Source organism: Triturus cristatus, chromosome 8 (assembly GCF_964204655.1).
Source record: "Triturus cristatus chromosome 8, aTriCri1.1, whole genome shotgun sequence".
In the NCBI taxonomy this organism is placed as follows: Eukaryota; Metazoa; Chordata; class Amphibia; order Caudata; family Salamandridae; genus Triturus; species Triturus cristatus.
Genome location: NC_140591.1, coordinates 223338715 through 223353259, shown reverse-complemented (window position 1 = coordinate 223353259; position 14545 = coordinate 223338715). Strand labels below are relative to the sequence as shown.

Sequence of the window (14545 nt, the reverse complement as noted above, 5' to 3'; positions counted from 1 at the left end):
CAACAAGGACATGAGAACCCAAACATCTGACCCTACTAGAGGAAGATGTATAAAGACTTTCCGATCCACATATGAAATGCTTGTGGGAATAAAGCTTGTGGGTATTTAAATTAAGGGGAGGAGAATTAGACCATAGACTAATTAAAAATATAGCACTTGGCATTGTGTGATGTCCTCACCCCACTGATTGGCCCAATCAAATTGCGGGTGCACATGGAATTGAAACATTTGGGGGTGGATCATGCACTTGAATTTGGTATAACACAGGTAAGTTATAAATAGTTAGACCCATTTGATGCTGATGCTATGCTGAGATGCTGCCCAATTTTGCTGCAATCTGACTGAAGAATCCTACACTAGGGTAATTGGCAGAACAACCGAGGCGGCACATCTAGGGAAGGGTCCGGACGCGCCCAAGCCAGAGAGAGTAGCACCAGAAAGGGGTGTAACGCTGGCATTGCACTAGAAGAGATCACCTTTCCCTGTTCCGGATCTGTCCTGAATCCTTGACTCTCTGATGTCAGGGTCCTCACACCATCCTAGGTAAATATATCTGTAGGGTAAATGCTCCGTACTTGTTCTCCGTCCATTCTCTCCTCAGGTGCTGTCATTGCAAGAACTTATTAATGCAAACTGATTATAAGCTAATTGTACCATTTTCCTGGTGGAGATTTCTGGTCTATTCATGTGTATTTGATTTGACTCAAAAAATTATTAATTCAGATAAACTTTTAAAACTCCTTCTGGGGGGCGTGACTAGCAGCCGTAGAAAATGGCCATAGCCTAGGGAGGCTCCGTGATCCGAGGAACCCTACTAATAAATCCGAATATTTATCCGGCGGCTCTCTCTCAAGAATATTACAGCTTGTGGTGGCGGAGATCCCTGGGCGCCCGTTCCTCCCGGTCCGAGGCTGAACGGAAGGCTCAGACGGCATAGAAGGCGCGGCGACGGCAAGGGGCCTACCCCGGTGAGGTGAGCCGGGGAGTAAAGTATAGACGGAGCCGACCGCGAGGGCGCGAAGTGCTGCACGGAGGAGGGCGCAGGGTGTGACGGATTGGAGCCGGCCGGGAGAGGCCCTCCCACCCCCCGGTGACAGCGAACCGGAGGGGGTGCTTCTCTCACAACGAGGCGGTGCAAGGAAGGACACCTGTGCGGGCGGGGAGGCGAGCGGACTGCCGCCTCACGGACCGGACATGCCTCCCGCACTCATCGAAGAGGGCGCATTTGGAAAATTGACAAACAGGCAGCCCGCCATACCGCCACTGCGCTCCTGCGGTCCTCCGAGGTCAGGACGTCAGTGTAATTGTGGCGCATTAGATCGCTGTGCTGCCCAGGTACTGCTCCTGTATATAACAGACACCGGCTGCTTGTACAACGCAAACGACATCACGTTGCCTAAAGTTTCATCCACACATGTTTATTACGTCTTACAGCTGCGCCTCATTGAACCTTGTAGTGAATAATGCAAAGGCCCTCTCTTGCCTGCACATTGCTTCAGTATATGGTGCCTCTTTGACCTGTGTCGCGGATAGTGCCGAGGAGAGTTGACCGCGCTTGGTCCAGGCCCGCATCGTCTCCAGACAGTGGCCTAACGGCGAAACACTATCTTAGGAGTGAGTCTGCATACCGAACGCGGCCCCCACTGTAGAGGACAGCACAGCGCAATGCACAACGCCATATTATCTGAGGGGGGGGAGGGGGGGGGGGGCCTTCCCCAGATATGATGAACTGATTATGAGTGACGAACCAAAGATCGTTCCAGCAGAGAGCGGACACAGTGGGTCCAATAGACAGGGCCAGACCTACGATACTTCAAGCAGCACACTACAGGAGGAACAGGGTGGGAAACCCGACAGGCCGCTTGAGCTGTGACAGCCCTCTGGCAGGCGGCTGCGGTGACTACCACTCCTGAACTCTCCACCTGTGCGTACATACCCCCAACGCGACAATGAGCGGGAAAATGCGAAGGGGCCGAACCATGCGAAGCTAGAAAAGTACGCCTATACAAAATCGCAGCCGGATCCAGTGGATCACGATGCAATGCCGTGACCAAGTACGACCACTGGAGAAACCCAAGAAGTGACACTGCAAGATATTATGACCACACTGAATAAAGTGCACACGTCCCTCGACTCTCGCATTGGATCCCTCTCAGCAGAACTCTCACTAATCCGAGCTGACCTTAACAAAATGTCCACCAGAGTATCAGAGGTGGAGGTCACGGCAACCACTCTAACTAACGACACGACCACGCTTAAGCAGCAAATGCAACAGCTCACAGCAGATAAACTGTTGGCTGCTAAACTGGAGGACCAGGAAGGGCGATCAAGACGAAATAACATACGCCTTATAGGTGTGCCGGAACAGACAGGGGGCCCAGCCCTTGACCGGTTTGCTGAGGATCTTATCACAAATCATCTCCACCCACGGGGCCTCTCCAATTATTTCGCTGTGGAACGAGCACACAGAGTCCCAGAGGGCCGACCCAAACCTGGGGCCCCTCCACGCCCTATCCTAGCTCGTATTTTTAATTACCAGGACAGAGACGTAATATTACAGGCCGCACGTGTTGCGCCCCCTCTGTAACTCGACAACGCAAATATTGCCATATTCCCGGATTATACTGCAGCAGTTACGAAGCAGCGTCGCAGATTTTTTGAAGTAAAAGAAAACACTCAGCGAACGTGGGATCAAGTATTCAATGCTGTTCCCTGCGAAGTTATGGGTGGAAGCCGAAGGTAAAGCATGGTTCTTTCTATCGCCGGAGGACGCCCAGGAGTGGTTGGAGGGTTGGCGCAAAACCCCACGTTCGGAGCGCCGGAAAGGAGGTCATGACCACCGTGTGGAAGTCGAAATGCGTGAGGGACTAGAGTAGTCGGCTGTAGGAGAAGGTGACATTCATTGCTGAAATAGGGAAGGACCGAACTGCAATACTACGGCGATCGCGGCCTGGACATGACCGGCTGAAATCAAGAATTCGGTCAATCTACCAGATTTTCTATGACTCCATTGTAATGAACGCCAAGGCTGCCTCACACAGGGGTTCGAGGGAGCGACTACAACAGCCCGATGGAGGGAAGCCATGCTTCCCAATCGCTTAATGTATACGAACTATCAGAGAGGGAGACGAAACCGCTACTACTGAAGAGGGAACAATGGGTTTCCAAGGACAGCGGACGATTGCTCCCACCCCCAAGTTATGGTATCGGGGAAGGGTACTAAGCACTCTGCACTGTTGGGGTGGTGGGTAGTTATAGGTACGTCAAGCAGGGAGGTGGGTGGGGGGGGGGGGGGGGGGACAGGGTTGTTATTACAATATTGGATGTTATTGGTTATTATTTGTTTAAGGGCAATGGATGCAAATTGATTTATATGTGCTGGTTACAGCAAATGCAGGCGATCTATGGCACTGACTGCAGGTGTTAAGTATGACAAGAATAATGGTTCAGGATCCCTCAACGGCTGAGTCGCTAACGGCCCCAGTGGGCCCAATTGTCCCTTTATCATTGGTTACATGGAATGTCCGTGGGCTAGGGGACAAGATTGAAAGAGGTCTACTTTTACAATATTTGAAACGGTGTGCACCAGCGATAGCCCTCTTACAGGAAACACACTTAACGGGAACGACCTGTAAGGCGCTGGATCAGTTTGGTTTTAAAATGATTGTGCACTCCGAGTTTTCTTCCGGATCACGGGGAGTGGGTACCCTGGTAAGAAAACAGTTCCCGCTGATCATTAACCAAAAATGGACAGAGGACCAGGGCCGCTTCGCGGCTATAGCATGTCAATGGGAGGGGAGGTCCTTTAATGTGGTGTCAGTGTATATCCCTCCAGCGCTCCACGCTGTGGCCCTACCAGCAGCTCAGTAAATTTCTGCTCGCTCTCCCAGAGGGGGAAATGATAGTTGGGGGGAGACCTCAATGCCGCAATCAACGGGACTCTTGACCGACATCCTCCCAAACCCCACACCATCAGACTATCTCACATAGAGAGCTTTCTAGAAGCCCTTGGTCTCCTGGATGCCTGGAGATGCCGTCACCCCACGACAAGACAGTTCACTTATCAATCGGGAGTACATAATAGCCTCTCAAGGATAGATTACTTCTTGACGTCTGCGGACAGCCTGCAGAATGTCGTGGACATAGAGATCAGACCCAGAGGGATATCAGTTCATTCCCCAGTGCTACTAACATACACGTGCCATCACATGGCTAGACGACACATTTACCACATACACCCAGGATATTTAAATAATCCCAAAATCCTGCACTACGACAACACTATTTTAAAGAAAATACAACGACAGCCCCATCTTCAGCCACTCTTTGGAAGGCATATAAAACTGTTATTCGTGGGCAAGCCTTTACCTCCATAGTAGGTTATAAACGCGAAAAGCGACTGGAGTTATTTGACATGGAATCGAGTTTGCATCGGGCCGAGGACCGTCATACACAACACCCGACGCTGGAAACGTCCCAATCCTTAAGTATTAAGCAACACGAGTACAGAGAATACTTAAAAGAGATGACGAAATCCAAGTTAAAGAATACACAACATAAGATATATGAAATTGGAGATAAGGCAGGTAAGCTTCTGGCCTGGCATGACAAAAAAAGAACGAGCAAGGAACTGGAAAGCACAGATAAAAACTCGAGAGGGGGTAGTGGTCTCAGACCCTCAAGAAATTGTAAACAGCCTGGCCAGGTACTTCGCCCAGGTCTATGCACCTTCGTCGACCAATACGGTTGAGGAGGCACAAGCTTACCTCAAAGATATCAAAATGCCCACATGAACACCTGAGGCGACTAGCACGCTTGAGCTGACCTCACGTCAGAAGAATTGCAATTAGCGATCGAGTCTCTACAGACGGGGAAGGCGGTAGGGCCTAACTGCATACCCATTGAGTACTAGAAGAGGATGGTGGGAACCCTCTCCCCTCACCTGTTAAAAATGTATATCGAAAGTCTAGATGCAGGAGAACTCCCGCGGGACCAAAGAACGGCCACCATTGTGGCAATTCCAAATCCTGGGAAACCTCCTGAGGACTACACCTCATAACGCCCAATATCATTGCTTAATGCCGAAGCTAAAATACTCACAAAACTTTTGGCAACTCGATTAACCCCGCACATGATGGCCCTAATACACCCAGATCAATCAGGTTTTATGCCGGGTCGTAACACGGCTCTTAACCTGAGGCGCCTTCATGGGGTGATGGCCCGTATACCCTATATCCAAGAACCGGCTGTTATTCTTTCGTTAGACGCCCGTATGGCGTTTGACATGGTGGAGTGGCCCTTCTTATTTGCAGTCCTTAGACAGCTGGGCTTCGGCCCTAAATTCTGTGCATGGGTACACCGGCTATACTCGAAACCGCTGGCACATGTCACAGCTAATGGTCACATGTCTGAGGACTTCCCGTTGGTACGCGGAACTCGCCAGGGCTGCCCCTTATCCCCCCTGTATGTTTGCCCTGGTGCTGGAACCACTGGCAGCCTTGATTAGGTGGGAACCGACCATCAGGGGACTCAAATGGGCGGTGGGATGGGAGGACCGCATCTCCTTGTATGCAGATGACATTTTACTATATTTGGCCTCCCCCAGACGTTCCATTCTGGTGCTATTGAACATTTGTGAAAACTATGGAAGAGTATCTGGCTATACTATTAATTGGTCCAAATCGGTCTTATTTGTACTATCTGGTCCGCCACCACATCTCCCTAAAAAGTGCGATCTCCTAATCACGACAGAGGGCTTCAAGTATTTGGGTATCTATGTGATGCCTAGGCCTGAAGACTTTATTTTAAAAAATCTAATACCCCCCCTGGACCGTCTAAAACGGGATACAACGCACTGGCACGCATTACCTTTGACGCTGCTTGGCAAAGCAGCGCTCTTTAAAATGATGGCGCTTCCACGGTTTCTCTATGCCTTGGAAAATACTCTGTTTCCGGTACCAGCGAGCTATTTTAAAGCAATAGCGACAGAGGTCTCTAGTTTACTTTGGGGAAACAAGCCAGTGCGTATTGCAATGGAAAAACTGGTTAGGGGCTGGTATGATGGGGGTATAGCACTACCAAACACAACTGTACTACTGGGCAGCACAGTTAAAAATAATCAATCAATCAATCAATGGATCCACGCCCCGCAGGCTGACCCGGCGTTCCAGGCGGACAGATATATATTAGGAGATGGAGGAGTCATGACGGCCCTATACAATAAAAAACGATCTAACCCACTGATTGGCCCGACGGCACATACAGTTGTCATATGGTACTCGGCACATAAAAAACTGGGTTGGCAGGGGTTATTACGCAACTTACTCCACTCTGGGATACACAGCGGCTGGGAAGACTTAGAAATAGTAAAGGATTCAATAACTGAGGCAATAGGCATTTCTACGGTAGGCGACCTATGGGTTAAGGGCGGGGTGATCGCGTTTGAACGCCTACAGGACCAATGCGAACTAGCCTCTTCTGAACAATTCAGATACATGCAGATTAGACATGCACTACAGGCAGCTATACTGCCAAACACCATACTGCCGGAGGCCTCTCCCTTGGAGGATAGGCTGCTCACTGACTACATGGTGAAAAAGGCCACCTCTTTTACTTACCGTAAATTAATTAATAACCTACCTGACCCAACGCAGGCACTGAAGATCAAATGGTCCGTGGATCTTGGGGAACTTAACGAAACAGACTGGCAGTTAGCACTCTCATCACCACGGGAAGTTGCAATACCCTCGAGATTGAGGCTCATACAATTAGGCTCATACAATTAAAGATATTACACTGTGTATATTACACTAGATTAACCCTACATAAAATAGGGAATATCTCCCATCCGTATTGCCTGCGGGAATGTGGGGAGGAGGGAACGTTATACCACACTATATGGCCATGTCCGAAGATCATGCCATACTGGGTGGCAGTGATGAGGACCATATCACAGACGGAGGAGGTGTCGGTGGCACTAGAACCTAAAAGATGTTTGTTAAATATATGGGAACCCAATGATTTAAATCATCCAGCACACGACTGGGCAACTTTGGGAATGATGGTCGCCAAAAGAAATATAGCTAGGTTGTGGGGCTCCAGATGCCCACCTACGATCAAGGCCTGGTGTGTGGACATGGATGAAGCCATGGTAGCAGAGAAGACTGCACATGTTAACCGGGGATGTCCCCAGAAATGGGGGAAAGTGTGGGGAGCCTGGAACAAATACAGGGGCTTTATCTGTGAACCACCGGAGCGTCAGAGTGAGGACATTTGGAATTGAAACGGGGAGGGGACCAAGCGGTGTACATGGATTAATGGGTGTGGTCTGTCCTGTACTAGCTGTAACAGTGACATGCTCAATGACTTAAGAATATGTACCAGCCAACTGCAATATGTGTTCATTTATATGACTTTGTTCTGCCCTAACTTTAATAATAAAAAAATAATAAAAAAAATAAAAACTCCTTCCGAGTCTGTGGTTATTTAGAATAAAAGTTAAATGCATTGTTGAATTTTCCTTCCTATTTTAATCTACTACTAGATCCGTCGACAGTGCATTTTACTCAGGAGACAGGATTGGTAAGAATACTGGTGTAAATGTTTCCTAGGGTAAACAAATTGATGTCCAGTGGATATTTGCCAGCTCATTTGCATGTATGAATGTATATGGGCCCAAATGAGTGTTGTGTGTATGAATGTGTCGAGCTGGTAAACTCCGCTACATCACCACATACCCGGGGGGAACCTCCAATCAGCCAACCTCGCCCATCCGCAGAGCAAGAACAGACGGCATAACCTTCTCCTACATTGCGGCCAAGACCTGGAACGAGCTCCCGATCAACATCAGACACAACCCCACCCTGCACATCTTAAGGAAAACCCTTAAGACATGGCACTTCGACTGACTGGAGCTGCCCTCCCCGCGCCTTGAGACCCTCACGGGTGAGTAGCGCGCTTAAAGAATCCCTGATTGAAGTCAGTTGGTCAGTTTTAAAAACCTCCAAATTCCCTTGTTTGTCTCTCTCCCTTCAGACTTATCCACTGATGCAACTGATAGTTCCTAGAATGTGTTTCCCCATCTTATCCACGACCCAGTTTCTGGATATGGAGACGGTAATCATCCACCTGAAAAGCAATACTCTTTAGGTAGAACTCTTATCCAGCAGAGCCAAGTACTCTGATGGGGAGTAACACACTTTAGTCGTGGGCAACACCCGTCGGGGAACTCACACGTGCTCATATAGGAAACAAGCTGGCACAGTGCTGCTAGTACTGCGCCAGTGACTGTAGCCTCTACCTACAACAGGCAATAACTATCAGAACAGAAACCTGACAACCCCCCCCCCCCCCCCCCCATCCGACAGGCACGCTGACACCTTCTGGCTATTAATAGGGGTAAACCTATTGCTGTGTTCAGTGCTCTTCCGACCGCATGCCCCACCTCCTCCCCTGCAGAACGCGATGAAGGGCCCTTGAGTCTCCCATAGTCCACCCACATTCATTTGCCATGTGGTGAATTGGGTCCCATAGCGCCATGCTTCTTTATTCATGATCTAAACCTGATTTTAGACGCAAACTGATACATAGTGTTGCCGCCTGCCAACTTCATACATGCCAACATTTCAGAAGCGCAAAGTGGGAGATTTTATCAAAAAAAATCAGGAGAATGGGGCCTTGAATCGGGTTACTGTCATGTATGGGCTTTGCTAGTGTGCTGCTGCAGGATCGGACATTTGAAACGCAAATGCAAGTTCGTTTTTTTCTTACCTTTCAGAAGCATGGAGCGCAACGGCAGGCAGAGAGAGGGTGATGCAAGTGTTGTAAACTGGCCTGGCAGGTTGCTGGCAGTGCATACACTCCCCCCCCCCCCTCCCCGCCGTGTGTGGCAGCCCGGACTGAAATAGCTTCCCGGGCACACACACGGCCGCACCCCAGTACTTCACAGGTCTTTAAAAGACCATTTGCATGTGAATGAGGCTTTGTTGGTTTTTCACCCCTTCTAGAGCCCCTGCATCGCCACTCTGACTATTGCTGGAAGAATTAGCACGTTACACAATACCAAGCCCTGTCTGCTGAAACCCCGAGGAATCGGGTTATTGCTTGCAGGAATCGGGAGGCGGGAGACTAGCCTTGAAATCGGTAGTCTCCCGCCGGAATCGGGAGGGTTGGCATGTCTGGCCAACTTGAAATTGGCACACAAAAATCCCTGTCCTCCCCCACCAACCTTAACGCTCCCCTCAGCATCCTGGCGACCAAGATCTTATTGCCATCTTTCTGCGCCCTCGTCCTCAGTCTGTCAAGGAGGGCTTCCGTCACTAACCTGACCATGCTGTGTCCTCTCCTGTGGTGCGTCTGAAAGCTGCCCTCGCCTTATCCAGAAGGTGCAGCTCCTTCCGCCGGTGCCCGAGGCCGTGTCGGCTGTCGGCCGCTGCCGTCAACACCACACAAGACCGCGGTGGACGGTGACCACGGTCTGCGCAGAGCCTGGAGTAGCGGCTCACGTGCGGCACGCCGATCCTTTGTGGTGCGTTCTTTTCCGGGGCATCAGAGAGGGTGGTTTCTTCCGGGCAGAGTGAGATTACTTTTCCGGGGCGGGTTATATTTTCCTATCACATGTTCCACGGGGTAGAAGTGCAACCCTCAAACTCTTCCTCAGTCTGCCAATCATTATTAAGTAGCATCCCGATTGACTGTTGCCCAGTCGAAAGCAAAGCACGGGAAATAGAAGTTTTAGATCCTCGGGAGGCGGGAGGTAAGGAACGTGTTCGAAAAAATCCTGCCAGATTCGGGAGTGCTGGCAATTGTATGCACCGGTCCGGCAAAAAGCGTCTTTGGCGAAGTCTGTGCTCCTTATCCTAGCATTTAACTCTGATCAGATGTTTCCATGTCCACCTTTACGGCGTACAGAAATTCATCTTGCATATATCAGTTATTATTTAACTCACCCTTTATGTACACCTAAAACGGACGCAAAGCTATCATGCTGAACAAATATTCACTCGGATTTGGACCAAACACGATAGAGTTATGCACTTATGTGAATAGTTGCAAAAATAACTATTGATGGACAGTGCAGAACAATGTCACTAGTTGTTTACATGAACATCCTGATCAGTTATATCAGCCCTAAACACCTATATGCTAAGGGTAGTTTACTTGCACTTTGAGGAGATGGACCCTGAATGACATTTTTAATCAAATATACAGATATTTTGCTTTGATCCTTGAGGGAAGAGTGTGGCTTAAGTTCTGTACATAAAAGTTAACAAAAATGATTCTAGGGCCTGCTTTATAAACTTATTTGTGCACAAACCAAAGAAAACATCTGCCTAATTGAACTCACATTCCCAATTCCCAAAATCAGGAATGGCAGATTTTTAAAAATATTTGCTTGTTATAAGTATGGCGGAGTTCTACCTTTCAAACTTCATAGTTAAAGGAATGGTTTGTTGACTTTTCTGGGTGGGTCAACCAAGAAAAGTTGATGGATATCCAAAAGCTGGTAAATTTGTGTTTATTCAACCACAGTTTGCATTTAGTTTCCCTATTCGGAAATGCAAACAAATGTAACCCCTGTACAAGAGTACATTTATTTCTATGGAGGAAAAGGGTCACAGGCACTTTATCATAGTTGTTGCGATTGAAGGTAAACAGTTTTTTGATTGAGGAAAATATTTTCTTTTGGAGGTGCCAATAAATGGATGTGTATATGCACATTTTCGTTGAGTGTACCCTTGAAATTGTACACATGTCACAATTCAACATGCAGATATATTTACATATCCTTGAAACCACAAGTGTCTTAGATTTTCTTGACTACCAGTGGAGTTCATTGAGAATTCATAAAGTAATAGATTTTTTCTTAAAATGTAGGAGTACTCACACAGGAGTAAATTTACAATTGTTTTGTGGCGACTCTGGGGTTGGGGGTACACTTCTCTGAATTGAACCTCTAATTTCCATCACCACTCACAAATACCTGAGATGCCTTAATAATCAGTTTGAAGCTTAGTATAGCTCGACCCAAGTTGTTGTCAGTGTCGCAGTAATTTAGATTGACGTGTACATAATAAAATGTATAATTTCCTGCCAACACCACATTCCGGTAGCAAATAGAACTAGGAATAAGCTCTCACTACAGTGTGAGGTAGCACATATGTATGTCTGTTTCGCAGGTTACATTGGTGACTTAATCAGGCTTTTAAGAAAATTGCTGTGCTTTAAGGGTAACATCCAAACAGTTGTAAACAAAAAAAGGTAATGTGGTAAATCGTTTGCTACGTTTAATATTGTGTTAAGTTTGGTAGGAGTAAATTCAGGGCGGGAGCATGCTCCTTTGTGATTTAACTGCACAGTTGAGTAGGAACTCTTTCATCCCTAACTTGAAAGACTATTTATTTTGCAGGTGTGGTACTCGAAAAGGAGTGTATCACTCATTTCTGTATATTTCAGACAAATCATGTTTTAGTTGCATGCAGCAGTTTAAAAATTACTAGTTGGTGTGTTTCATGTTTCATATTCAACTATTAATACCATTGTTTTCTTGTGTTTTGCAAGGAACTTTTATTTTTTACAAATCCATTTTTTTGTTTTACACTTGACTTTTTAGTTAATTTACATAATATAGACCTTAATACTATTCCCCCCCTTCTTTGTTGTTCTCCAAATGGATTATTGTCCTTTATTTGATTTCCTTGACACAATAGTTTCTGAACAGTTGTAGTCATTGGGACCAGAAACTATTACATCCACACTGAATTGCTGAGTATCTCCTTTAGGCTTAAACTTTTAGGAGGAAGTATATGTGAATATTCACGACTTGCATTTGAAAGGTGGTGCATGTCTTGAAAGGCAATTTCAGTTAGTATTTAAATAATCTTCACTAAGTATATTGTCTTTAAAAAGTGATGACATGCATCATAGTTTAGCTTGCACTAGCTGAACAAATATCAGTGTTTCTATTCATGTCGGTTATGCATCTAAAAGGAAGAAAACCAGGAGGTATATGTGGATAAGGTTTGCTTCTCCCTATGTTCTGTTAAAAAGGTTTCGAGTGTTTCATTTACTATGAAATTTCAAGATACATTATAGTGGCTCCACTGAGGATAAAACTAATGCAAATCAGAAAACAGCATAATAAATGGTTTCCCCCAAGAGTTTGCTACACTAAAGCAAGTTGGAGGTAAACTGAGTAGGCAGTGATGGAAATAAGACTACAATCTGAAAATCCGGCCTGCAAAAGACACCACTGAGCTTATGAAAAAGCGATCTAGTTAGCAAACTATCTTTCAGTTAGTATCACTGTGACAAGAAATGCTGTGTAAGAATTATTTCAATGTTATAATGACCTAACCTTCTGTGCAGCAAATGAGGCCTTCTTGAAAGTCATCCGCCATGATTTCTTATCACATTTGTTTCAGGAGAAGATCCTAGAACCCAGTAAGAGAACTGATTTAGAGAAATATAGATTGGGTATGGCAAGAAACTGTGATATGGAATTCTCATATACATTTATTATTATATCTTGCTCTGACAAAAGAAAAATCGAGTTAGTATCGCCTACAGGTATTAAACCAGTTGCAGGTAATAGATTGTCTTTGACATTCAACAAGGACTATTTCCCATGGCATAGAATGCATAGGCTATGTGTTTTCACAAGGAGGCATTGACCTTCAGTTTCTATAGAGTGTCCTTTATTGAAAAATATAACATTGAATACCAACCAACATATTAATTACATCCTTTTAAGCTTTTCATTTCTTATTAAGAATTATAGAGCATTTATACCTACACCTCAGAGATAAAGTTATTTAAAAAAAAAGGAAAAAAATACTCTGTCTAATTATCAGTCTGAATTCCTCCCTCTAAGGAGTACAGAAACTGCTTTTGTAGACATTTGTGAGAAAATACTGCAACAGATGGACAAAGGGCATGCAACAGCCCATAACTTGTATTAGATCTGTTTTCTTTATTTAACACCGTAACCCATGAACTGATGTGTGAAAGGTTAGATCAATAGCTTTGGAGGAGAAGAAAAGCTTTTATATTTATTGGGGAGAGGATGTGGTCCGTCGGCTTAAACTGCCGACTTTGGTGCCGGAAACCAGAGTTTGAGCCTTGAGGTCGCGTCCACATCCTGTGATTCTGGGCAAATCACTTAATCTACCAGTCCCTGAATGTGTAATGTAAATACGGTGCTCATGTAAAGTGCTCCAATACCTTCGGGTCGAGTTTGCGCTATATAAATATGCAACAACAACAAAAAAAATAGTGGATGTGCTCATTTCTAACGAATTTATCAAAATATGTCCAGTCTGGGAATTTCTGCTGAAGCCTTAAAATAATCTAGTGTTTCCCCAAGGCCTCCATCCTCCAAAAGTAATTGCAGCCTGTAATCTACATTTTCAGATGTACTAAGATGCTACCCAAATCCTAGTAGACATAAGGGATATCTCTTATGATACAGAAATGGTGGCATTGTGTCTACAGAAAATTAGAATCTGAATTTTGAATAACCGTCTACGTCTTTATGGGAACAAGACAGAGATATAGCTCTCAGGAGTATAGGTGCTTTTATCCGGATTTCAGATTTCGGGTCTGTATCCGCGCCATTTAAGACCAGTAGGAACTTGGGCATCATATTTAATGATCAAATAACGGTGAGTTTAAAGTCTGCTTACCCTCATTCGTACACCACATCCAAAGTGGTTCTACTTCTTAGTGTCACAAGTCATGTAACACTCATCATTGCATAGTTTATTCCAGGGTATTATAGTGTTAAGCAGTCTATCTAAATGTGTCTCAGTGTAATATGGGTAAACTCCAGACAGTTTAAAACTGGGCAATCCTTATCATTCTGGGCATTCCCGCAGTTAACATGCAACAGTGTGTCTCTGGACTGGCTTACAATTAGGAACTCAGTTCTTTTTCAAACTTTGTGTATCGTCAGGAAAACATTAAATAGCTTGGCGCCTGCCTGGCTATTTGAAAGATTGGCTTCAAACATTTTAAGCTCCAATTCTTATCCAAAAGTGGTCCAGATTGAAATGTTCAAAGTTCAGTGAAAGAATGTTGAAGATGGACGATTCCAACATTGGAATTCTCCTGCTTCAACCCTTTGGCACATCTCTATCTTCCATTGTTTAAAACATGAGCTGAATTTGTACTTGAATAATGATAAATAATAAGTAAAACCCAGAATATATCTATTTGATGTATGCTTTATTATTATTTATTTGCAAGTCATTTTATGTTTTTGCATAATGTTATATGTGTGCCTAAAAGCTCTCCAGCGATGTTGCGAGATTATAAAAGTACGTCTGCTACTACGTATATTACTTTTAAGTCTTGCTTGATTTGGGGTGCCCATGTCCATTTTTCCTGCTTCTGCAGGAAGAAGTGGGCATTGCTTGCTTGGGCAGGAGCATAACACAAAATGTGGCTGCTGAGATCAGTTGGTGGGTCCCATGGTGTAGCGTCCTCCCCTGCCTGGGTACTCGTAAATGAATACTCCACACACGGAGCTTGGTATTACACAAACTTA

At 45.6% G+C, this 14545-nt stretch overlaps 2 protein-coding genes across 4 annotated transcripts in view; one reads left to right on the top strand and one right to left on the bottom strand.

Annotated features, from left to right (window-relative positions):
- Positions 1-9650, bottom strand: part of ANKRD49 (ankyrin repeat domain 49) — an 86075-nt gene extending 76425 nt beyond the window's left edge. The window contains exon 1 of one of the 3 annotated variants that reach the window (XM_085621404.1): positions 9323-9650. Coding sequence is in view for 1 of the 3 variants with exons in the window: in XM_085621403.1 (XP_085477529.1) it covers positions 8770-8782 (13 nt within the window). In the remaining 2 variants the exon portion in view is untranslated. Of the gene's footprint in view, positions 1-8769; positions 8859-9226 lie in introns of those variants that run through there. The other 2 variants (XM_085621405.1, XM_085621403.1) reach the window with 2 other exon arrangements.
- MRE11 (MRE11 double strand break repair nuclease) overlaps positions 9572-14545 on the top strand; it is a 453446-nt gene continuing 448472 nt past the window's right edge. Inside the window, exon 1 of the mRNA XM_085621402.1 lies at positions 9572-9754. The gene's annotated coding sequence lies outside the window, so the exon portion shown is untranslated. The remainder of the gene's footprint in view (positions 9755-14545) is intronic.